Source organism: Epinephelus lanceolatus, chromosome 22 (genome assembly GCF_041903045.1).
Source record: "Epinephelus lanceolatus isolate andai-2023 chromosome 22, ASM4190304v1, whole genome shotgun sequence".
NCBI lineage: Eukaryota > Metazoa > Chordata > Actinopteri > Perciformes > Serranidae > Epinephelus > Epinephelus lanceolatus.
In genome coordinates this window covers 16,512,530-16,539,528 of record NC_135755.1, presented here as the reverse complement: position 1 = coordinate 16,539,528, position 26,999 = coordinate 16,512,530, and the positions used below count along the sequence as shown (strand labels likewise).

General features: G+C 39.8%; 1 protein-coding gene across 2 annotated transcripts in view; it reads right to left on the bottom strand.

Annotated features, from left to right (window-relative positions):
• Positions 1-26,039, bottom strand: part of LOC117246146 (GTPase IMAP family member 7-like) — a 32,055-nt gene extending 6,016 nt beyond the window's left edge. The window contains exons 1-2 of one of the 2 annotated variants that reach the window (XM_078163775.1): positions 25,846-26,039; positions 7,103-7,827 (exon numbers count right to left, since the gene is read on the bottom strand). In XM_078163775.1, coding sequence (XP_078019901.1) covers positions 7,103-7,827; positions 25,846-25,852 — 732 coding nt within the window. In that variant the 5' untranslated portion in view covers positions 25,853-26,039. The remainder of the gene's footprint in view (positions 1-7,102; positions 7,828-25,845) is intronic. The other variant, XM_033609890.2, reaches the window with a different exon arrangement.
• Positions 26,040-26,999: the final 960 nt, after the last annotated feature.

The window sequence follows — 26,999 nt, the reverse complement described above, 5'->3', positions numbered from 1 at the left end:
TGGAGAAGTCACCACACTGCTTAGTGTTTCATTGCATGATACAGGCACACATTGGCAAGCAGACATCTCCGTGAAGACCTGAACTTAATCTTTCTTAAGGACTGTGGTAAAAATGATAAACTTTCTTAAAGCTCACCCAGTCAACAAACGAATCTTTGCGCAGCTGTGCGAGGATGAGGAGCACCAGACACTCCCTTCTTATCGAAGTGCGCTGACTCTCCCGGGGCAAAGTGTTGTTGCATTTCATGGAGCTTAAAGGAGCAATAAGCGAAATTCATCATTTCTAGATTGAAGGAATTAAAAAAATTGCTATGTGAAGAACTAGAGGTGTAATTTCATCTGGAGTATAGCATGACCTCACACACATGCGCACAGATGGCAGTGGGGACGGGGGGGACATATCCCCCCCAGATTTATAGTGACCCTGATGCGTCCGCCCCACTGTCCCCCCACACATAGGTAAAAAAGAGGATCAGTGTTCTGTTAGTTAGGCTAACTGACATTGCAGCACAAAGTTGAAATGGCAGCGACAGTAGCCTTGTCAGTGATCAATCCACATTACACCGATTCAAGAAGGGGAAAGGCTGGAGCAGATCCTTGCTGAGTTGGGAAAGCAAGGTGTTCAATTTTCCACGTAATTCTCGGTTAATAACAATGCACAGCTGATCCATTGATAGCCCGGTGTTTGTGCTACGACTAATGGTGCGTTCAGTTGTACTCGTAAGTCGGAGTTGTGAAGTCGGAAAAGCATTGAAATCTAGCATCTACAAGCATAAACGTTGGGGTTTTCGTTTCATTTCATTAACTGTCCTTTTTTTTTTTTTCAAATTCCATGTTCCATGTCCCAGTTTTTAAACTGGGAAGCACTCAGTTTGGAGGTTACGTTGTTTGGAGCTCTGAGTTCCGACTTCCAATGTAAATGTAACGCACCATAAGGCACGATTCTCGACCCCGGGGTCCTAAGAGGAGTTGGTAGCTGTGCCTGTGCCTTTAGTGGTAACCATAGTGATCATATACAACTGTCTAATGACTGAGCTGGTGATTTTTCTGCCACATGAAGCCAGAGAAGAAAGAAAAATAATCACAGCGTTTTTTTTCAAGAACCAAAAGATGTAAATATCCTATGCCTGTTGCCTGTTGACTTTCCCAGATGTGGCAAATATTTGTTTTGTAATGTTGAGTAGCTAGTCTGACAATAATAAGAAGGCATTTGGACTTACCTGAAGTAGGCTAAATGTAAAATAACAGCATTCTAGACTGTAGGTCAATATCTTTAATGTTGTTATTTTAGTGCTCAGCAATATCTTCAGGGAAATGAAAGGAGGAGAGATGATTTTGGGACCTATTGAGTCTGCTTCTAGAGGGTAAATTTGTTTGGCTGCAGAGGGAATTCTTTTTTTTTTTTTTTTTTTGATCAATTTTGTTTATTACTGGAAAAAATGTACAAAGAAAACAGTCATACTTACAGAGGGAATTCCTAATATTTCATTTAAAGTGTGAATTTCATTGCACATTTCATGCTATGTAGGCTATACTTACTTATTTTTATTTATGTGAATCTGTTGTTTAAGTGTTTATACTTCCGTGTAATACACATTGTCATGTTTATAATCATTTAGGCCTACATGAAGGCACGAGTGTGATTCATTTCAATTTTATTTTATTATTAATTTTTGCACATAGGTTCTTTGCTTTTTTGTCAGAATACAGTTAAAGTTTCTGTGCTGAGATCCTTCATCCTGCTGAGATCAGCAAATGTTTAAATAAAACATATGCAGATGGCATGAAGAATGACATACCAGAAAAATAACAGTTTGATCATGTATGGCTAGTGTTGATCAGGTAGGCCTTTGTTTACCAATGTTCACTCAGTCAGAACACACACACACACACACACACACAGAGCAAACAGAGAGAGAGCTCTACATTTGATTAGAACAGAGCTGGTATCATCGCTCATTGCCAACTTTGCTAATCAGTACGCTTGTGTGTGTTTATGTTTGTGTTTATGTTTGGTTTGTGTATTTCTGGGGGTTGAGAGGGGCTGCAGGTCGAGAGGTGGCAAAATTAAGTGACTGGGCATGTCTTAGCCCCCTCCCAGCCCCCCCTATATTGACACACTGCGTCACAGTTGGGGGAGGAAGAACTAAGGTCAAAATCTGGGGTTTAATTACTCATTCAGTCACAGTCGTGATGATAAGGGGTAAGGAAGATGGCAGGCAACCTGCTACTGATGACTCAGCTACTTGTCAGAGTTAAGTTGGTTTGTTTATTGTGAAAATGTGTTGCATTATTATTATTGCAAATCACTCTTGCATTGTATGGTATTGGTATTCAGTATTACCAATATTGTTTTATATTTCAAGCAACAGTGGGTACATAGCCATGTGCATGCATGTCTGTCTTTGCCTGCAGCTACACAAATGATGCCACCAGAGACATCCATGTCTAGCTTGCACTCATTCTTCAGAGGCAGCAACAGTAACGTTACATCATGTTCCAGCAAACATGAAATTACTGGCTACAAAAGAAACAGGCAAATGACTGTGATAATAATATTTTAAAAAGTAAGTGATTGCTTATTTGAAAACGTAACGTGACCACTTCACTGCTTGTTTGGTCATTAATTCAAAACTTCACCTGAGTTTGGGACTTCCCGCAAGTTGGTTTGTTTCTACAGAAGTTTCTATGGAAGTTAGCCCACTACAATTTTTGCAATTGCTATGGCAATGTTACACAGAAAAATGGTCTGACTGTCCTGCTTTGTTTATTTGAATGGAAAATACATTTTCTATGGGTTAAACATCAACCTAAATTACAGGCAGCTTAGCTGACAGTTTTTGTTCTTTGAATTGACTACAGAATAAAAAACATTGCTTTTGCCCACTGCTTATGAATGTTATGTAGCCTAATACTTTATGGTAGTGATGGCCAAATGAGACCTCATGAACCACTGTCTTTATTTTCTGAAGCCACCAGATGGCGCTGTGTGTTCAACAAAGGTTTGAAAACACAATTCATTGCCAGTCCTTCAGCCTTTATCCTTAAACCAAAACTGCCATCTGGTGGGGTCAGAAAATAAAGAAAGTGGTTCATGACGATTCGTTTGGCCATCACTACTTTATTCCCAAACACTGGTTTTGTTTTCCAGTTACATATTTAGCCCAATGGTGTGGGGGAAGGTATACCCACTTCCACCTCTGAAACCTACCCATCTACTTAGTAGTGCACCCTCCTCATCAGCTACCACTACACCACTGATTTAGCCAGTATTTACTATTTCTCCTTTCCTCTAAAATGTTGATTTATCACTCTCTTGTTCCCCATAGTCTTATCTGCTACTGCACCTTCAGTTAAGAACCAGTGGGAACAGGTAAATATTTGATTAGTACCTCATTCATACAACACAATGACACTGTGAGGCACAGGCTTTAATATAAAGTGTTCTCAATGATCAGTGGCAGCCTTCTAAATGTAGCACCTGTGCTCTGAAAAGAATGATTAAAAATTAAAATGTTGGGTCCTATTTGTTAAGAAATAATAAAACCATTTAACACCTTCCCTACCATGTTTGTGGCACATTAACACAGATCCAATCAGCACCGAGCACATTTGTTCCCACAGAAGATTTCTTAAAATAAGGTAATAAATAAAGTGTAATTTGTACAAAAGGCTTATTAACTTTCCTTGGCAATTTTATATCAAAAGGGTCTTTAAAAGGAGCATATAGTTCATTTATTGGGGACTTCTGTATTTTCAGAATAATATAATACCCATTTGTTGCTCTTGTAAGTATTTACAGCAGCAGGATGATGTACCATATAACTTAATTTAAAAGCCTAGTCCCAATTAGATGCCAGTCCCTTTCACTAGCCCAGTGTGGCTACACATTTTGACAAATAAACGCATGTCTCCATTAGATATGGATGTATTAGTTCTTCAGATGTATTAAATCTGGGTTGTCGACTACCTCAAATTATGTTTCCATGCCTTGATTACCCTTTGAGTTATTCATATTCCTTTAGTTCTTAAGGATCCTCAGATCAAAAGAATCTGAAAGTTGTGAGTATTGTTTTAATAGGGTAAAGTGGTAGTGTGTCGGTATGCCTGGTGCCATAATCCTCAGGTGCCGTAACTCACTGTCTCTTTGATGCCTTTTCTGTCGGAGCTGGATCGATGAACTTAGTATGTCATCTGAAGCCTAATTTTTAAACAAGTAATATTCATACTGATACAAATAAACAATTTGTTTTCCCATCCTTGCTGAGCAACAGTTTGTGTGAGAGGAACTGAAGGCCTGTCCCAAATAAAGGTCAGTTGAGTTCAGCAATTTAAACTAATTGAAGTTTTACGGTATGTGGGGTTGACTCAAAATAAAGTACAGTGCCCGTGGTCGGGATGATAAAGGAACAGTTCACCCACCGCAACGGTTTCCCATAGTTTTTGGCCAGCAAAGGAGCTCTGTAGGCTATATCAGGTTTTGGCTGCATAGTCTTTTTAGCAAAAGCAATTTATTGTTGGTTTTGGTCTTTTAATGGAATTTCTTGACTATAAGAAAGTATGAGTATCATCAGCCTTATCTTTTGACAGCGCATGTGGAGGATTCTATGAAAAAAGAAAACAAAAGCCTATGACCAGTCAGAGGTTTTATTGTTACATAAATCATTTATAACAAAGTGACACATATTAACACAAAATATACTGAGAAAACAGAAAATCATCACCATTAAAGGGTACACCCATGATTTAGTATTGCACTTCTATAAAGTTTTGGGTACTTACAAGAGGCATATAAAGAAAAAATCACAGCAGAGACTGAGATTTTCAGACTTTTTTGCTGCAGTATAAATCATGCCAGGTTTCACAATTCTTATATTGTACATTGCAGGGTTTCCTCCAGAATTTTTTGAAACTGTGGGGGAGGGCTTGAGGGGGAGGGCTCCGGCGATGACCACTATTTCTGCCTGTGTACTTGTCTAATATAATTGGGAACGAGTGTTAGATTCTTTCACATCACCAATATCAGGCAGGTAACGTTAGGAACATTTAAATATTACACTTGTCACGGTACACATCAGTATCATTTCTATTCCTCAGAACTTGAGGGAACAACGTCACAATAAATCAAGAACATTGAGCCTCTCCTTTATCTAACGTTACCTGACTCTCTTCCTCGGGAACCTTCCTCTTCTTTTGAAAATACTTTAATATACTCATCTGAAAATGCAACCAGAAATGAGTCATAACAGAAAATTACCTGACATTAAGCTATGTTGTGCTGTTTAAAACGTATCTGAAACGTAATGCGTGAAGGCCAAACTATGCATCCTTAACGTTAAACGTTACTGTTGTTAACAATGCAATATTAACGTTAACATCAACATTAGGGTCGTTTTCACAGGGCTGAACAAAATATGCATCAAACTTAACCTTGCTTAGGTACCTTTCTCTCGCCCTTTTCTCTCCCTCTACTTCGGACTGTCGTCTCTTTGCCTTCCCTTTACTCTTGAGCGCGCCGCAGTACAGCCAGACGGACAGGTGATGACTCTGGTGTTCGTTTTTCAAAATACAGTTAATTGCAGCGTAGTGTCACATAACATTTCATGATATTTAAATTATCATTTCAAACTCTGATTATGGCAAGTGTATGTGCACAAATATAGGCTATATGTATATATGTATCCATTCATACAATATACTTGACATTGTTTTAACATTTGAAAAAAAATATTCATCATTCTGAAGGCATGGCGGCTTTTATTTTGCCGTGGCGGTGTGCCACGATCAATTGATTGATACACTAAATTGATACACTTTAGGTCTTGGACTCTAATTTGGTGAGATTTGGCTTCAGGGACCTCCTTCTGAAAAGATTTTGATTGTCAAATATGATTAAGACGAGAATTCTGTAATTGAGGAGATAACCATGGAGGAAGTGAAACCTATGATCACAATAGTTACTCTTATGACTCTTTCTCACATTGAGCTCACTTTTAGAGTGAATTAAACAATGACAATAAACAACATGTTCTCATCTCAAGTCATCACATATTGCAGCTTTGTCAGTGGCCTTTCATGTCTACATATTACGAGCTAGGTATCCTCCTTTGTCTGCTGTTGAATTTGCGGGACATCAACAACAGCACAGAGTTAGGTTAAGGTAACAAAAGCATGTAGTCAGGTTTAGAAAAAAAAAACGTTGTGTTTTAGCTCTACATTCATTCAGGAAGTGTACACTGGGCTCCAGGGTGAAAGTCTGTGGGTTTGTTGGACCCATCCACCACCACTCCCACCCACCCTACAGGGATGTTCCAGCTCCTTGTTACTGGCAGCATTTCAACCTGTCGCCGTACAGCAGGGTATCAAACCACTGCTACAGTTGCATCCAGCTGCGTTATGAACTGACGCCACATGTCAACGTATCATGCTGCCGCAAAAGATGCTGTCCAGCTGACCAGTTGCATATCACAACACTGGGAAAGGTTCCATCTGGCCGCATGTGAAACTGATGTTGCCTGGTGGTGCATTATACTGCTACAAAAGGTGGTGTTTGGCATCAAGTGTCATATGCCTAAATCACTGACAAAGCAGCAGTATGTGATGACTTCAGAATGGGAACAGGCTGAAATAATCTATTTACCATTTTTCTGGGGACCCATGGGACACCTTCAAGGACCAGTGGGCGTCCCCAGACTGCTGGTTGAGAACCATCGGTTTACACGTTTAGCAAAAATGATAATTTTATATGAGCTGTTTAGGATTGCAACATGTCATGTCATATGTCATTATGAACCTCTTTTAAGACACCTACTGTTTTATTTGATTCATTCAATTAGATTTGTAGGATTGTATGTTCTTTCAAACAATTTGTAAAGTTTGTCCAAAAACTCAAATACCTGTCCTACTGTAATGCTGCCTCAGCTTGTTCTTCCACCACTTCTGCCAGTGCTGGTGCTGTTAATTCTTCATTTAATAGTGGTGCTTCCCTTAATACCCTAAAAATTTTTGAATTGATCAACATAGCTGAGGCAGTTGCAAGTAATCCAGCTACAACCGCAAAACCCACTAAACTTCTAATCCATGCCCAGACTCCATTGTTCACCTGCTTCTTAAAGACGTTGCTTCTGGCCTGCTTCCTGATCTCTTCCGCTGACAAGTTTTCTGATGACTTTCTAATGCGCTCCTCCTCTTTCTGTATTTTCCTTTCCACTTCTTGTAGCTTTTCATCCGTGTAGTATCTTCCGTTGTTTTCCATCACCATCTTGTCTATGGTCTTGAGCAGCTCTTCCACCTGGAACTGGTTGCTTCTGTACTCGTCCTCTTTGTTGGTCTTCCAGTATTTATTATCGACGACGTGGCATCGGCCTCCACACTTCTTCACCAGACCACTCAAACCCTCACTTTGCTTGACATACTCATCCATTTTCATTCCTTCAGGGAGCTGGTCACCATGAGTGAAGACAATTACAGCATAGTTTAGAGCATCTTCAGAGAAATATTCACATATTTGCGTGATGACAGCCTTCTCCTGCTCTGTGAATTTCTCCACTTTAAGCACAATGAGAAAAGCATGAGGCCCAGGAGCGCACTCTGTGATACACCTCACTATCTCACGTTTCTCAGATCTCTCTGTGTCAAAGAAACCAGGAGTGTCGATCACAGTGATGCTTCTTCCATTGATAGTTTTGGTCTCGGCAGGAGAACACTGTGTTTCCAAATCATTCAAATTGTTTATTTTGAATTTAGCCTCTCCCAGTATGGTGTTAGCCAGGCTGCTCTTTCCAACTCCAGTTTTTCCCAGTAGGACAATCCTTCTTGTGTTTGGCACTAGAAGAGAATAATAAATTAATACAGTACCCTTGGTTGTGTGTTTTTCTCCATTTCATTTATTGTGCTACAAGAATTTTTACACACTTTAAAAAGGAGGAAAGGAAAATTCAAAATCAGATCTCGTCTTTGTCCAACTCTTTTTCTCTGAGAAATAACTGAGCTCAATTTGTTATCAATATGAGATTTTGACCATTTTCTCATACTTCTTAAATTCAGGTCCTGAGAAATGGCTGTCCTCCTGTCTCCTCAGAGGAAAACTGGCTGCTCCCCACAGTGTTTTCTTTGTCCTATCATCTTATCGTCTTCCTATTTGAAGATTACTAAATTCTGATCTGTTTCTCCAACACATTCTCACTCGGACCTCATTACATATTGGTTGCATTGGTTGTTGGCGTTCTGGGACGCCATGTTAACTTCAGCTTGTTACATGAATTGTCTGATTTCAAAATATACTTCTGTTCTCACAGGAAATGTACCATTTACATACAGTCTCCTTCAAAATAAACTCCACGTCAGTACAACACTGCAAATTAATGTTTTTTTTTCCTTAAACAAAAAATGCCAGCACACGCATGTGGTTGGGTTTAGGAAAAAAGAACAAGGTGTGGCTTTATAATCTTACGGGAAGCAAACATCACTCTCCTAGGTGAGTCAGTGGTTGTTGGACCCATCCACCACCCCTCGCCCTCGCCCTACTCGCCCTACACTTATGTTGTTGTCCAACTGCTTTTCCCCCTGATGCTGCCAGGCACCATTAAACAATGGCCGCTATCAGCCGCATATTATGCCGATGTGAAAGGACGGCTCTTTTTCGACACCGGAAATCACTTACCATGCGCCAGATTTTGACAACTTTGGAGTGAGACCAGGTTGGTTTCTCCTAACCACCCCCCCACCCCATCGTTTTTGCTGTGCTCACAGGCTTGTCAGAGGTTTCTTTACAACTACATGCAAGGAAAGCAATTAAAAGACAAATTACAGAAATAAATAATCTTCTTAAAATGTACATGTATATTTTGTACTCACTAAGGGTTCTAGGTTTACACTGCAGTTATTGTAAAGCACTGATACAGTGTCAAAAAAGAACAATTATAGAGTACATTTGCACCCTCCAAGTCTTCAAATTGTAACTTCAGATTTGGAGTGTATATCTTATAATTTGACAGTGTTAAGTGAACACCCAACTATTGGGCCTATGCTGAAACAGGTGTTAAGTGTACATTTGCAGAGTAAAATGGCACTGTGATTTTCGCTGTTTACTTTTTATTTTCCTTTTCAGTGCACATTGTATTGATTGTTTAAGTGTTTTATTTGCATTTCTTTTAAATTTCAGATGAAGATTTTGTGCATTATGGTCGGTTCTCCTTGATGTCTCCACACATTTTCTACCCCTTGCTTTTAAATTACTGTGCCCAAATCATTTATCAGAAATAAATAAGACATACTTAAAATACCAAGTTAGACAATATTGAGATCGACATAATTTCTATTTGTAGCTCCATACGGTTGTTATGGAGACACATGAGCAGCCAGTGACCACAGCAAAAGAACCCCTGGTGATTATTTCAGGGCAGCTGTGGCTCAGGCAGTAGAGCAGTCGTCCTGTATGACCGTATAGATAAATATAACAAGTAATGTGCAAGTGCTTTATGTGGTCAAAGGAGTAGCAAAGCTCTGTCCAAACCTATGTCCTATTTCTCCTTAGGGGGGTGTTAGGAGAAACAGATCAGGATGTAGTAATCTCCAAACATATCTTCAGTTTTTAAAGCTAAGGGACAGCGTGCCAATTACTGCTCATTACAGGCAGTCTTTTCAAAATAAATGTCTGTGTTCACAGGACACAGGCCACAAAACTAGTTGGTTATGTTTCGAAAACAAATCATGGTGTGGCTTAAAATAAGAGCCTTTGTTGTGTTTCTTAAGTTAGTTTGCAATTATGTCGTGATGTTCGTCACGTGACATTCACTACGTAACCAAGCTAAAAAATCTCAACATTTTACATGGGACATGAACACTGGTCTCCTGAGTCAAAGTCTCTTGTTTGTTTGACCCATCCACCACCCCTCCCTCCCTGCATGCACTTTCTTGCTCTTTATACTGTGTCATCACTGCAGATAGGTTTCCATTGGAGTTATTTGAGTTCCACTTTGTAGCACAGCACATTTATCATAGTTGGGAGGTGGTCTGGAAATAAATGAAAAGGTTCTTCAACTGGGAAGGTAAGCAACATTTGGTTGAATTTGAAAATTTAAATCATCCACATACAGTAAAAATTGGTTTTAACCATTTATTTTCAGACCTATTGTTTTATTCATTCTAGTGTTTTGACCTTAAATACATATTGCTGTAATAAATAGTTGTGCATTTTTAGTCCTCTATAATGCTAATTGTTGTTTTTTTATTGTTTTGTTTTTGTTTTGTTTGTTTTTGTCCAAAAAAAAAACATTGCTTAATATTTTGCATTTCAAGTTATTTTACATTGAAATATATTACTGTCAACAAACTAATAATTAAGTCTCCAAAATTAAAATATTCTGAAAATGTATAAATAAAATCCAAGCAAACTTTATCAAATGCTAAAAGAATGAAATAAATATATGTCTGATATTATCACTGATGTGACTACCTTGTGGATTTGGATGAATTATATTTGATAATATCTTTTCAATCTATTTGCAAGACATTTGGCTAACATTTTCACACTGTAATATAATTAGTTATATTAATATAAGCAGGTCCTTATACCTTCCACATGAATCTTGCTTAACTACAGTGATATCAAACCTTCCTGTTGAGTTTCTGTGAGTTTTCTTTCCCCATATGAATAACTGAAGGCATTAAGCAACAGAGTTTTAACAGATTCATAAAAAGTCTGATAAAAGTCTACAGGTGTGCCATCGGCATGGATTTTGTTGTTTGGTTAGATGTTATTTTGTATTTATGTGTTGTCTTGTGTTTTTGTAATTGTGTGTATTTATGTGAAACAGCTGACGTCCTGGAATGCAAAACAAACTCAAGATGTTTTTATTCTGATAAAAAGGTAATGTAGAATAGCTACCACTCGACCCGGCTCAGTCTTGGTGCTGAAAACATCAATGAGTCCAGACTGGTAGAAAAAGATTTCCGCACACTTACATTTACGCAGTGTCTCACTTTATTGTTGAGCTCAACAATAAACAACGCACACCGCTACATGGACACAAATCGATACAAGCCATCACATACAATAAAATAGTTACTTGTTTATTAAAAACTTTATTTGATGAAATATACTGAACACATATGATGCTTATACTAGAGATTAGTCTTAAAAATGCTGTAACCATATTAATGATGCATCCTTTAGACCTGCAGCCCATAGTGAAGAAATGCTCAGTTGTCTAAACTGCTGTTTTATGTATTCTCAAAAACCTACTATACTGGTGTCACATATTTTTCCTAATGTTATCAGCAAGCACATTTGTTCATTGGCTAATGAAGGCCTACTGTATTCAGGAAATGGTCTTCTGAAACTATGTTGTGAATTATTTTCTGCAGGACAAACAAAACTGTCATGTAAAATGGTGAGAAACTGTAGCATCAGAGTTGTTAATTTCATCATCATCAATATGTGTATCCCTGACTGACATGTTGTGGTACATGGTTTTACTCAAGTTAGCAACACCTTGTGCCTTCCTGGTGAGTAAACCAAATTTCAGAAACAACTTTTGCCTACATAATGAATCATTCTGGACAACACACACACAACCCAACACGCATACACACTCACACACATGCACGCACACAGACGCACTTAAAAGCACAACTTCAAACTACAGGTGAGTAAACTAAATTTCGAAAACAACCTTTGCCTACATAATGGATCAGAGCTTCTTTCCAGACAACACACACACAACAGAGACATTCACACACGAACACACACACACACACACACACACACACACACACACACACACACACACACACACAAACACACACACATGCAAAAAATAAAATGCATAATTGGATGATGATTTATACTTTAAGCTTTATAAACAGCCAAATAAACCTGGGTCAGTTTGACCTGGGAGCAAAGTCATTGCAAAGTGAGCAGAAAGATAACACAAGGTTAAATAGATTCAAAGTTAATCTTTAAAGATCAGCCAGTAGGATGAGACATTCAGTTTAAAATCCTCTGTAAGACTTTGAATTTGTAAGGTGCAAGGTAGTGGAAGACGATATTCAGTCTACAGTCCAGTATTTACCAGAGAAGTAAAGGTGGGTGAAACAGTCAAAACTCAGCAAGTCTCCCTCAGATACAGAAGACACAGGATATTCTGCTGAGATGTTATTGACCAGATTATTAAGACAATGGTTGATGCATGTGACTCGCCCTCTCACACAGGAGGCTACATCCTTGGCTGCTCCATTTTATTTGAATGATAATTAAGCCAAAATAAGATTTTCCAGAATAGGGGTGGGTGATATGGCCGAAAAGTATATCACGATATAGCTGGTTCATATTGATCGATTACGATAATTATTGATAATTTTTTTTATAACCTATTTAAAATAAGGACCAGGAGAAAATAAATACATTTTAACAGATTTATTTTAAACTCAATAGCTTTCTTCTGATTTCAAAAACGGTCATCAGTCAAGGCACACGGAGGAAAATGTAATGTCAACACAACCATTAGAAAACACTCAAATAGAGTGCGAGAGGAGGCAGGAGCGGAGGGTTTACGGCAACATGGTGGCGCCCTGAACTTGCCGGCATAACACAACCAACATTTAAGAAATCGGATTACTACCAAATTTTTAAACGTCTGTACACTGGAGTCGCTTGAGGACTACATTGACGAGTGTTTCGACCAGCTCTGCGCCATGGAAACCCCCAGTGCCAAGCGTCACAGGAACTCCTCCACAGACACAGAGGATATCCCCTCTGACAGCAACCAGGTTGGTCCCCTCCTTGCAAACATAAATACCACACTCTCCTCACTCGATGCACGCATTAACCTCATTGAACTGCTACACAAAGAATTCCAGGGTCTGAGACAAAGCCTGGAATTCAGTCAGAAAAAAATAACGACTCTCATAAAATCCAATAAAACTCTCGAAACCTCTGTCAAAACCCTCGAAACTCAGCTCTCACAAGTCACCAAAGAAAACAAAGAAATGAAAGAAACAATAGTGGATCTCCAAGCCCGCAGCATGCGCGACAACCTGGTGTTTTCAGGCATACCAGAAAACACACAGGAAAATCCCAAAAAGACGCTTATGGACTTCATGCAAACTCACCTCAAACTGCTGCTGGAAAAAAACAAACGCATCACTTTCCATCGCGTTCACCGGATCGGCAATATCAAGACAGACAGCACCAGACCGAGACCCATCGTGGCTAAATTTGAACATTTCAAGGACAAAGAATTTGTTAAAACTCTGGGCAAAGAACTGAAAGGCACCCGCTTTGGTCTTAACGACCAATTCCCAAGGGAAATACAAGACAGACGAAAACTGCTGTACCCTATCCGGAAACGTCTCATTCAGGAAGGAAAACGCGCCATCATATCTGTGAATAAACTGTACGTAGATGGGAAACTGTACCGTGATCGAAACGTGACCACCTGGCTGAACAACAACCACCTCCGTTAAACATGAACTCACATGAACAAAAAAAGTGCTCTTCGCTTATTGTGCTTATTTTTGTCTATTTTGGTGTCACTTAGGATAACAATAATGAAATACAACTTAAATCAGTATCAGTATCACTCAAGTGTTGATCATCTTTTTCACTTAATTAGGAAAAAGAAAGAAATAAAATTAAGTTTGATAGCTGGAATATCCGGGGCATAGGCTCTCCAGCCAAACGGACCAAGGTCCTTAACCACTTAACCAAACTGCAAGCAGATATTTGTCTATTACAAGAGACCCACCTCTGCCCATCTGAACAACACAAACTAAAATCCTCACAATACAACCAAGTTTATTCAGCCACATACAACTCTAGAAAAAGAGGGGTCTCAATTCTAATTAACAAAACTATTCCACTCATTATGAAGTCAACAATAATAGATCCAGAGGGACGCTACATTATCCATGCCTCTCTCTTCAGTGAAAATTACATAACTGCAAATGTCTATGGCCCAAACAATGATGATCCCACATTCTTCTCCTTGTTCAATAACATGCCTGATTTACCTTTAATAATCAGAGGAGATTTTAATACAGTTATAGACCACACACTCGACAGATCGTACGCCCCAAGCACCTTCAAACCATGGACCTCATCTGAAATAATAAAACAACACATGAATGAGTTTGGTCTTGGAGACATTTGGCGACTACACAACCTAACATCCAGGGAATATTTCTATCACTCACACATTCATAAATCCTTCTCACGCATAGATTTCTTTCTCGTAAGCAACTCTATCATATCCATTATCTGAAACGGGTGTGTTTGTGGACCCAAATGCAGTACCAGGCTCGCAGGAACAGTTGGTAATGACTTTTATTAGCACCACAGCAAACAGGGAATGCAGCAGGCAGAATAAACACAGAATAAAGTTCGTTCTTCGGGCAAGTTGCCCTCACACAGTCTCTGAGGCTCAGATGAGGGAAAGAGATCAAGCTTACGGCAGCCAAAGGTGGCGAGGCAGACGCACCGTAGGCTGAAGTGCCGGCTGATCGTGCTGAGAAGCCGACGAGGAGTGAGCTGAGGCGAGGTCGGGAGCCGGTGGGGGGGTCGTAGCTAGAAGAGCCGTCAGCGAAGGCAGAAGCACCGTTGAGGAGCAGGCAGGAGGGTAGACGAGGCCGGGCGGAGGAGTCGAGACCAGACGAGCAGGCAGAAACCAGAGACGCTGAAGCAAAGCACGAGGTCGGGGACAGAAGGCAGGTGAGTTTACCGGGAGGCAGACGAGGGGAGCAGGTCGGGGACAGGCAGAGTTGGCACCGGGAGATCAGGCAGGAGAAGAACGCTGGAGAGTCTCGCATAATGCTAAAGAACAATCTGGCAGTGAGTGAAGGTGCTGGAGAGGCTTATATGCAGGGCTGGTTGATGAGCTGCAGCTGTGTAGGCAGGTGAGCAGAGTTGGGCTGATGAGGTGGGCGCGGCTGGCAGGTAGAGTGAAGCAGAGGGAGGGGGAGTGGAAAAACACTGCAGCAGAGTGGCAGGAGAGGACTGAGAGACAGGGATTGTGACATTATCTGTGATACAAACATCCATCCCATTGTAATAAGTGACCATGCCCCTGTATCTTTCTCCCTGAACACCAATCATCCTATCAAACCTTTCTGCTCAAGATGGTGCTTCAATACCTCTCTCCTTGAACTTCTGGTTGCACGAGGGTGGAGATGGCTGCGTGAGAACTTTGCTCCCGACCGCACTGCCGCAAACCCCCATATAATACAGGAGATTTACCTTATAGGAGTTCAGTAATATAAACTAATGTTGGGGGGAGACGAACGTGGCCTCAGTATGTCTCTAAGAAGCAAAAAAAAGGAAGCTGATACGGAAAACGCAGGCTGTAGCGACGAGGTGGCTATTCTAGGTGCGGTCTCGTTAGCTTCCATCCGTAACGCCATAAATGAAGCCATGGCTAGTGCTACGTCTGAACTGGAGAACAATATCTCTAAACAGTTCACAGGCTTCCAGAGCAACATTCAAGAGAATATCAAAAAACAACTTGGCGAAATGAGATCGGATATTAATCTGAAGATGGAGGAGACCGTGAAGAAAATTGAAGTGGTGTCACAGAGACTGGGGGAAGCAGAGCAACGGGTAGGAGAGGTGGAGACGTTCAGTATTGAAGTGCATGAAACTTTAAACCAGATGCAGAGGACGCAACTCGATCTGAAATCAAAACTAACTGAACTCGAAGGGCATTCCCGTCGCAACAACATAAGGATTTATGGATAAAAGAAGGAGCCGAGGGCACCTCAATGATTCGCTTCGTGGAGAACCTTATTCAAACTGAACTGGGTGAGGGCACCGGCCCAAACGAACTTGGTATTGAACGTGCACACAGAGCTCTCGGTCCCAAACCAGCTGACAATGCCCCCCCAAGATCAACGATGGTTAAATTCCTGAAATATTCAACCAAAGAGTGGATCATCAGCGTGGCGTGGAAAAAAACCATCACGGTGGACGGGAATAGGGTTTTTTCGACCATGACTACGCAACAGCTGTAATGGAAAAAAGGAGGGAATACCTGCCGATTAAGAAAGTATTGAAAGAGAAGGGAATCAAGTTCCGCACACCGATGATAAAAATGCGTGTTTTCCTAGACTCGGGGACAGTTACATATGATAACGCGGATCAAGCCAGAGATGGTCTACGAGCAAAAGGGTTCCCGGTTCCTCCGAGACCTGAGGGCAGATCGAGGGAAATGTCACGGCCCCACTTCAGCTGGGAACAGGTGAAAAGACCCCGGCGCACAGACGGCAGGGAATATCAGCAAAGGATCCGGGACAAGCTCCGCGAGTTTCATCGGGGGACTGACACAGAAGCTGAGGACTGTTAATTCATATCACCCCATCATAACACCAGCTTTCTTGTACACCCGGTGACGTTTTCACCTCTATTATTTGTTATTGGACAGAGACGGTAGGCTACATCCCTCAGCCCTTATCAATAGCTTTCACTCCGTTATCTGTTTAACAATACATATTAAAGCGCACGTATGCAATATTTTAAAGTCATATTTAAGGGCAGAGTAAGTTAGTTAAGTACACTATTGAGCACATTTCTTTCAATGTATGTAGGTTTTCCATTGAATGCCACTCTGATTATGTCAGTAATATGGTTAGTCTGGACCTACATCACCAATTTAGTGTTTATTTTACATGCAGTGCGCCTTAACATAATACAGGAGACTTTTTCAATTTTCATAGGCCAATACTTCTGTATCACTTTAGTTTAAGAATTAGGCAGTTGGTCTGTAGTGTTTGAATGACAGCCACCCACTCAAACAACCTGAGGGGGCCCCGCAACCCAGCGGCTGAAACATCCCCCTATACAAGAGGTTCAGGGATTACCTCTTTCATGGAAGACCTTTTTTTGTTTATTGTAATGTTTTACTATCTTGACTGTTCTGTTATTACTGTTCATGTTTCTTATTTGCTGTTCTCAGGGGAAGCAAGTGAGTGTCCAGGAGAATACCGGTTTATAGCTGAGTACCAAAGAATTTAAGGTTGTCACCCTAAATGTCAATGGTTTGTCGACTCCTGTCAAGAGAAGCAAAGCAATATCCAAAATAAAAAGGGAAAAGGCACAAATTATATTTTGGCAAGAAACCCATCTAACAGATAAGGAGCATGAAAAGATAAAGAGTATGGGTTTTAAACATACTTACTATTCATCTTTTAAAGCAGGACGCAAGAGGGGCATGGCTATTTTGATACCAAACAAGGTTCATTTTGAATTCCAGTCAGAGATTAAAGACAAGGAGGGCAGGTTTATAATGGTAAAGGGCAAATTAGATGATAAGGACATGACCCTGTTGAATGTATATGCGCCCCCAGGCAGCAACAAAACATTTTTCAAGAGAATATTTGATTTAATAGCATTCCAATCTACCGGACCTGGGTTTGATAGATGTCTGGAGGGATTTCCACCATCAAGATAGGCAGTTTACTTTCTATTCAAATCGTCACAATGCATATTCAAGAATTGACCACCTACTTATGCATAACTCAGAGAGGCACAGGCTAAAGGAATGTGAGATAAACCAGAGAGATATTTCAGATCATTCTAGTGTCCACTTGAAGTTACATCTAGATACTAGACCCAAAGTGACAACGTGGAGATTAAATGTAAGCATGTTAAACAGCCCTGAGTTTAAAGGGAAAACAAAGAAAGAATTAAAAACATATTTGGAAGACAATGATGACGGTAATGTGAACCCAGTAATGTTGTGGGACGCTGCCAAAGCAGTCCTGCAGGGGAAAATTATATCAGAATCTGCATTCATAAAAAAAATGAAAACTCAAAAACTGTTAAACCTGCAAAAACAACAAAAAGAACTGGAACAACAACATAGTAAAAGTAAAGACCAACAATTACTTCTACAGATGAGACCACTCAAACAAGAAATAGATAAGATTTACTGTGATGAAGTAGAGAAAAATCTCAGGTTTACAAAACAGAGATACTGCGAGGCAGGCTCGAAAGTATCCAAGCTGTTAGCCTGGAGGCTGCGAAAACAGCAATCAGAAAATACAGTCTATAAGATTAGGGATCCTGCCACTAAAAAAGTTACATATAAACTAGAGGGAATACAGAAAGCATTCGAGAAATTTTACCAGACCCTGTATACCCAACCCACACCGTTCAAACCTGCTAAAGTAGAAGAGTTTCTGAGCCAATTGGATCTGCCCTCCTTGGGGAAATTGCAAAATGAAAAATTAACAAAAGAAATATCAGCTGAAGAAATCGACAAGGCGATCTCCTCCCTGAAGTCTTGTAAGTCTCCAGGGACAGACGGATTTCCAGGGGAATGGTATAAATCACTGAGGGAGCAATTAATACCAATATTGCATAAAAGCTTCAATTACACCCTGAGAGAGGGAGTCATCCCCCCGTCTCAGAGGGAGGCTACCATCTCGGTGATTCCAAAAGAGGGCAAGGACCCGAAAGAATGCGGCTCTTACAGACCTATCAGTGTTTTAAATCAAGATTATAAATTATATGCAACTATTTTAACTAAAAGAATGGAGGAAGTGATCCCTTTTTTGATTGACGAAGATCAAACTGGATTTATTAAATGTAGACAAACACAGGACAACATAAGGAGATCCCTCTACATCATTGAACACATAAAAAAGGAAAAAATTGGAGCTATTTTACTTAGTATGGATGCGGAAAAGACATTTGATTCGGTGGGGTGGGAATTTCTTTATACAGTCATGGAAAAATTTGGCTTCCATGAGAAGTTCATTAAAGGCATCAAAACACTATATACGTCCCCCGTAGCCAGAATTAAGATAAACGTAGGCCTTTCAGAAACTATCCACCTGCAACGCGGCTGTCGCCAGGGCTGCCCAGCCAGCCCAGTGCTCTTTAACCTTTTCATTGAACCTCTCGCTCAGGTTGTAAGACAGAATCCTGACCTTGAGGGCATCACAATAAAAGGTATAGAATACAAAATATGTCTTTATGCGGATGACGTGTTGGTCAGCCTAAAAAACCCAGAGTCAGGAATCCCAAGATTAATGGATTCCCTGCAGGTGTATGGACACCTGTCAGGCTACTCCCTTAACGTTGATAAAACACAAGCCCTGACGTTTAATTTTGTACCATCATTAGAACTTAAAAACAAGTACAGGTTTAACTGGGACTCCACCTCTATTAAATACTTAGGCGTTAAATTAATTAAGGATATACCACAGTTATTCTTTGAAAATTATGTGAGAATAAATTCACATATAAAGGAAGATCTAGACAGATGGGCCTCTCTGCCCCTAGATCTTGGTAACAGAATTATGACAATAAAAACAAATATTTTACCCAGATTACTCTATCTGTTTCAGTCCTTACCCATTTGTGTCCCTGATAGTCAGTTTAGAGAATGGGATAAGATGATATCCCGCTTCATCTGGAATGGAAAAGCTCCCAGGGTGAGATACAAAACTTTACAGTTGCCAAAGCATAGTGGGGGGATGGGCTTACCGAGGCTCAAAGATTACTATTTAGCGGCACAAATAAGACCACTGCTGCTCTGGTGCAATAAAGACTACTTCGCAAAATGGAAAGATGTTGAGTTATCACTGTCAGACAGGCCTATACAGAGTTTTTTAGGAAGCCCAGTGGTGGCTAAACAACATGATATCCAGAGCCAGTGGGTTAGATTCTCTATAGAAACCTGGTTTGGCTTGGTGAAACAACTTAACATTCAGGAAGAAATTCGAATTTTAATGTGGCCAACCCATGACCCAGATTTCAAACCAGGTATGAATGACAGAGGCTTCACTCAATAGACGAGAAAAGGACTCTCCACATTATGTCTATTCATCGAAAACCAGGAATTTATAGACTTCAAGACCATATCTGATAAATACGGCCTTGCTCGGCAGGATTTCTATAGGTACCTCCAACTCCGGCACTACTTTGATAAGAACATTAAAGGACTTATACAGGAAAATATATCAGGTATTACCAAAATGTTTATCAAAGCCTATAATACAAAACTGTCCAGAAAGCTCATTGGCGAACTATATAGACATATAGCTGAATTAAGAGGCCATTCAACAAACTATATTAAGGCGAAATGGGAAAAAGAGCTGGGAATCGTAATCACTTCTGAAGACTGGACGAATGTAATTAACACACAAATCACTACTACAGCCTCACAACTATGGAGAGATTTTTCCTGGAAAAACTATATCCGATTCTTCATAACACCAAAGCAAAAGTCTAAACAGACAGGACTACAACCCACATGCTGGAGAGGGTGTGGACACAGTATGGCAGATCATACACACATATTTTGGAGCTGTCCCACGCTTAAATCCTTCTGGGAGGGAGTTCAAAGTATTATCAGTGAAGTCTTGCAGTATAATTTTAATTTCACTTGTTTATCATTCTACCTGGGCAATATGGACACAGAATTACCAAAAAAAGACAGATACCTCCTAAACCTCTTCATGGCTGCCAGCAAAAAAGCCATAACAAGAAGATGGCTCAACACAGAACCTCCCACGGTTAATCAGTGGGAGGCCATAATTAAAGACATCCAAACAATGGAACTACTGACGTTTAGTCTCAGATTACAAAGGGACAAAGGTGATGCCCTCTGGGAAAAATGGAGCACTTATATTACAAAAAGAGGTGATAACCAACCTTAATGCTTTATATATTTTGGTTTTAAGAAAAACAATATTGCAAATATATTGCTGTAATGTATGTGACATACGACCTACTCGCAACCCCACGGTTCTCTCATGTTTCGTTCCTATGAGTGTTCATATGTATGTGTGCACCTGTGTATGATTGTGTATGACTATTTAGACAAAAGGGTGTAAGTGAACATGTGCACTCGTGAGATCAGGTGCACAGGCATATGTGTACATATACCTTTTGTTCCTCTCTCCTTTTTTGTTGTTTCTTTTGTGTCTATAAGGGCACCACATGGCTAGCATCTGCATTACTTAGCCGCATCATATTGTAACCGTACCTACTTTTGTTCATTACAGTGATGCTGCCCATGTTTTGTACAAAAAAACATGAAAAAATAAAGTTAAAAAAAAAAACAAAAAAAAAAAACCTCTCTCCTTAAAGATCCAGATTTCAACATTTACTTCAAAAGAGAGCGGGCATCCCTGATTGATATAAACGATTCTCCAGACACCTCACCAACAACTCTGTGGGAAACGGCAAAAGCAGTAATGAGAGGAAAAATAATATCATACTCATCATACAAGAAGAAAAAAGACATGAAGATCGAAAATGAACTAGAGAGAAAACTCAAACAGCTGAACGACTCATATGCAAATAACCCATCAGAAGTTATTCACAATGAACTAAGACTAAGTTAAATTCCAACTAGACAAAATACTTAAAAAAAACTCAGTTTATAATAGAAAGATTAAGACATGATAAATTTGAATATAACAATAAAAATGGGAAATACCTGGCAAACCAACTAAAACGTAACAAAGAAAAATCCATAATATCCATAGTGAGGGATTCAGCAAGGAGGCCAATGTTCTCAGGCCAAGACATCAACAACACTTTTCAATCATTTTACAGTAAACTATACACCTGTGATCATGAACCAGACGTATCAGAAATTGATTCATTTTTAGACATTCTCAACCTTCCCAAAATAATAATTGATCAAGCAAATATCCTGGACAAACCATTTACACAAGATGAATACTTTAAGGCACTCAACCAAATGCCAAACAATAAAGCACCTGGTCCGGACGGCCTCCCTGCTGAATTCTTCAAACATTTCTGGAACACTATTTCACCACTATTCATGAAAATGTGCCAAGAAATCAAACATACCTCCAAAATTCCCCAACACATGAATACTGCTCTCCTCTCAGTACTGCCAAAGCCAGGCAAAGACCCGACTCAATGCTCCAATTACCGGCCTCTATCACTAATCAACACAGACGTTAAAATAATAAGCAAAGCCCTGACCATCCGCATCGAATAAAGTAATCCCTCATATAATACATCCTGATCAAACCGGTTTCATTAAAGGACAACATTCCTCAGATAACACGCACAGACTTTTTAACCTGATAACCATTTCTGGATCCAACAACCTTAAAACCATTATCACCTCCCTTGATGCTGAAAAAGCTTTCGACAGAGTTCATCATACATTTCTTTTTTCAACACTACAAAAATTTGGTTTTGGAGAATCGTTTGTACACTGGATTAAAACACTATACTCTTCACCCATGGCCACTGTCATCACCATTGGAATTATATCAAAACCATTTGCTCTACATAGAGGAACAAGACAGGGATGCCCACTCTCTCCATCACTATTTGCCATATTCATTGAACCTTTAGCAGTTGCAATACGCCAGAATCACAATATCCAAGGCATCCGTGTTTCCAATTACCATCACAAGATTAGCTTATATGCAGATGACATTTTATTGTACCTCCAGTCCACATCCAATTCACTGCAAGAAGTCATAAAGCTCATTAATCAGTTCTCATAAATATCAAATTACTTAATAAATTGGACCAAATCTACCATCCTGCCATTGAGTGGGGGGGACTGGATGGCTGCATCCTCACAAGCACCCCCTCCCTTACCTGTTGGCAACATTAAATACTTAGGTATAAACATTTTCCCCAAGCTGTCAGAGCTGTTCAAATTAAATTTCACCCCACTACTCAAAACCATTGAAGACGATCTCAACCGTTGGATGAACTTGCCACTTTCTCTCACCGGTAGAATAGCTGCAGTCAAAATGTCAGTATTACCCAAAATCAATTATCTTTTTACAATGATCCCAATCCAACCTATACTACCAACTGGTTTCAATCACTGGACTCTATAACACACAAATTCTATTGGAAAAATAAAAAACCAAGGATCAAACTCACAACATTACAAAAAAGTAAAATAGCAGGCGGTCTAGAGGCACCCAATTTTCATTGTTATTTTCTCGCCAACCAGTTACAGTATATTTATAAATGGATTAATCACACAACACAGCCTCACTCATGGACAGAACTAGAACAAGCACAATGGAAACCCATCGTAATATCTGACCTCCCATTTCTCAACACAAGTTTAAAACTTCACAGCACATTTAACAATACAGTAATCTTGACAACTCTGACAGCTTGGTGGTCACCTGGGGAAAAAAAAGGAATCACACACCTACACCACATCTTCCATAATGATAAACTAATCTCATCTGAAAATCTCATTCACACCTATGGCATTGGGACTGACCAGTATCTTCAGTATTTTCAATTAAAATCAGTTCTCAAAGCCAAAATCAGTATAACTAATACTAACCTACAACCTCCAGTACTGACAGAAGAATTATTAGAGATTAAAAACACAAAGAAACTACTATCCAAATTATACAGACTATTACTAAACCAAGACACAATCATATCACTTCCCACACAAAAATGGGAAAATGACCTACTGGTCAGTCCCAATACTGATTACTGGTCATAAATTTGCCGGAACACCTTCACAATGTCAAAAAATACAAATATACATCTGATACAGTATAAAGTCATCCACAGAAATCACCTCACCACACATAAAACACATAAAATGGGACTCATAGACACAGACATTTGCTCATCATGTACACTAAACACTGTAGACAATTACTATCATGCCATGTGGCTCTGCCCCCCAGTACAAACTTTCTGGGAGGGGGTCACTGAAAAAATGTCAGATCTCTTGGGATGCAACCTTCCATTATCCCCCTCACTCTGTCTACTTGGAGACCTCACAGTAATTAACCCAGCACCCAATATTACCAGACCTATACTTATAGCCATAACCACTGCCAAAAAGACCATACTCAGGAACTGGAAAACAAGACACAAACTCAGCATATCACACTGGTTAAATATCCTTACAGAATACATATCTATGGAAAAGCTCTCAGCCGCTCTCCAAGACCAAACTCATTACTTTGAAGCAACCTGGACCCCTCTTCTTCTCAGAGCCCTACACTTGCTGCCTGTGAGCCCGTGCCCCCAACCTGACAAGTGATGTCTTAAAAGCATTAACGTTTTTCATTCATTCATTCATTCATCTTCTAACCGCTTCATCCTCTTGAGGGTCGCGGGGGGGCTGGAGCCTATCCCAGCTGACATCGGGCGAGAGGCAGGGTACACCCTGGACAGGTCGCCAGACTATCGCAGGGCTGACACATATAGACAGACAACCATTCACACTCACATTCACACCTACGGACAATTTAGAGTTATCAATTAACCTAGTCCCCAACCTGCATGTCTTTGGACTGTGGGAGGAAGCCGGAGTGCCCGGAGAGAACCCACGCTGACACGGGGAGAACATGCAAACTCTGCACAGAAGGGCTCCCACACCCGGGATCGAACCGGCAACCCTCTTGCTGTGAGGCGACAGTGCTAACCACCACACCACTGTGCCGCCCCTCATTAACGTTTTTGTTATTTTTTTTTTTTTTTATTTATTATTTTATCTTATTTTCCTTCTTTTTCAATTGCCTATTAGTTTTTCTTTATTGTTTTTTTTTATTCTACATAAGGTTTTGCCCTTAAACCTCATACATTTTACTCATCCACACACTCAAGCAACAGTATTCCTTATCATACATTCTGAATACTTGTGACTGATACTCCCTACTCCTGTCTCATTTGTGTTTTATTACTTGTTCTGTTTACCTTTTTTAGTTTTACTATTATTATTGATTTTTTGTTGTTGTTGTTGTTTCTGATTTGTTTTTGTCTCTTGTTATTGTCATCTGTTGTTGTTTTTTTTTTTTTCTTATTTCTTGTTTGTATTGTTCTGATTTGTTTTTGTCTCTTGTTATTGTCATCTTTACTCCTTTGTATGTCTTGTTAAATGTTTGCAAATAAAAAATAAATAAATAAATAAATTCAAAGTTAAGCAGAGTTAAATGCCCAAATCTGGCCCAGGGACAATGTAAATATAGTAAAAAAACACACATCAAAAGGTATTTTTTTTAATATAATAAAAATAATGACTCATATATCATTACATTTTTGTATGCCCCTTTTGGTGTCAAGTGAGTGTGACACAAATAAAAATTAAGATGTGAAAAAAAACCCAAAAAAACCAAAACACTCAAATAAATGAACATACACAAGATGGTATAAAAACTACTACTCGACTATTTCCCCGCTATCCGCACTCATACTTGCTACTCACTCCACGCTGTATTGGGTTCAGTGTTGCCAGATCTTGGGAGAAAAACAGGCAACCAGGACCAGCAACCAAAATTACTTTACAAATACATTATATTTACTGCCCTTGAACTCTACCAAACCAGCTAGCCGACCAAAAACGTGGAAAGAATAAATTAATGAATGAAAATGAAAGTAAAGAAGTTGCATATAACCAGCCATTTTACTTTCACTGTAACAGTGCTGGTATGCTGAACAAGATCTGAATGATGAATACATATTTAACACAGAATCTGAATCTGCAAACTGCCTTTGAATCGTCCCCCTCTTGAAGTCGAATCTTTTAATCCTCTCTCTTTCTACAAATTATTGTATTCTTTCCATATTTCGCCCACTTGTTAGCGAAATAGTTGAAGAACCTCCATTAATCGTGCAATTTAAATGTGAAAAGTCTCATTGACTGACTGAGGGAGCGGAGCTGTGGAAACATCCTGCAGTCAGACACACTATCATGCGTTTAATTAACTTATTAGATGGACAAAAGCCGACGTTTAGAGGGCAAGCCCAAATAAGCAACTCCACTTTAGAAACAAGCCCAAAAAAATGCAACCCGTGACTACCAATATTTGTAAGCAACTTTACTTGACACTGTTGTATAAAAAGTAACCATAACTCACCGTCCATGTTGTTAGATGAGGATAAGTGAAGACTTAAAGTATTTGGATCTACCAGATCACTGTCCTGTGTGTCTTTTCTCCTGTCCTCTCAGTCTGCTTTTATTCTAGTTTCACTTTATATTGTGTGTGTGTGTTTGTGTGTGTGTGTGTGTGTGTGTGTGTGTGTGAGTATGTGTGTGAGATGGGAAACGAGATTAACCTCACTGACATAGAGCCACAGCCCTTTATGTTAACAGTGAGACTTTGTACATGGTAACAAAGACGGGAAACAAGCCAGTACACTGCAAGCACGTTTACTTCATAACAGGAAGTGTGTCACATTATACCACCAGGTCTGTGGGGAAACAACACTGCTCAGCTATATTTCCTTTTACAGAACACCTCCCCTTTTAAGTAAAACCCCCTCTGATAACTTATCAAACCCTCTCAGAGGTAACTCAGATTGACCTGTATTGTATTACTGAATAGAACATCTCACTGAACATTTATAGACTGCATTTTATTTATTTATTTTACAAAAGGTCTCTTCTTCTTTTCACATATGGCGTGTTGGTTGTGTCAGTGTGTTTGTGGGTATTTGTCTCTCTGGTGATGTGAGTGTGTTTCAGTGTTACCTGGCTCTGGGGTTGCTACAGGTATCTCTGGTGTTGTGATGGCTGGTGTAGTGTGCGTATGTGTGTGCGGTTTCTCCTAAGTTGTCCATCATCAGTGTCTATCAAGGCTGTAGCCATGGAGTCAACATATTATCTGCAATAATCTGCAACATTGCAATAACCATTCACGAGCTCAAAATTTCATAACACTTTACAAAATCACAATAAACAGTTACAATATAGCCTATGTAACACTCAGAGTTGGGTATAACGCATTACAAAGTACTTTGATTACTTTTTGCAGTAACGAGTAACCTAACGTGTTAGTTTGCTGTTTGAGTAATCAAATACTTGAGTACATTTTCAAACAAGACATCAGTTACTTCCGTTACTTTTAGAACGCTGGTCCTTCAGCTCCGAAACAGCAACAGCTGTCGTTTGGTTCTAATAACGGAGATAACGTTAAACCTATCAGTCTGAAAGAAGCCACAGAGCTCGTGGCTCGCTACGTGGTCGGAGAAATGCTGCCGTTGTCTACGGTGGAGACTAAAACATTCCGCA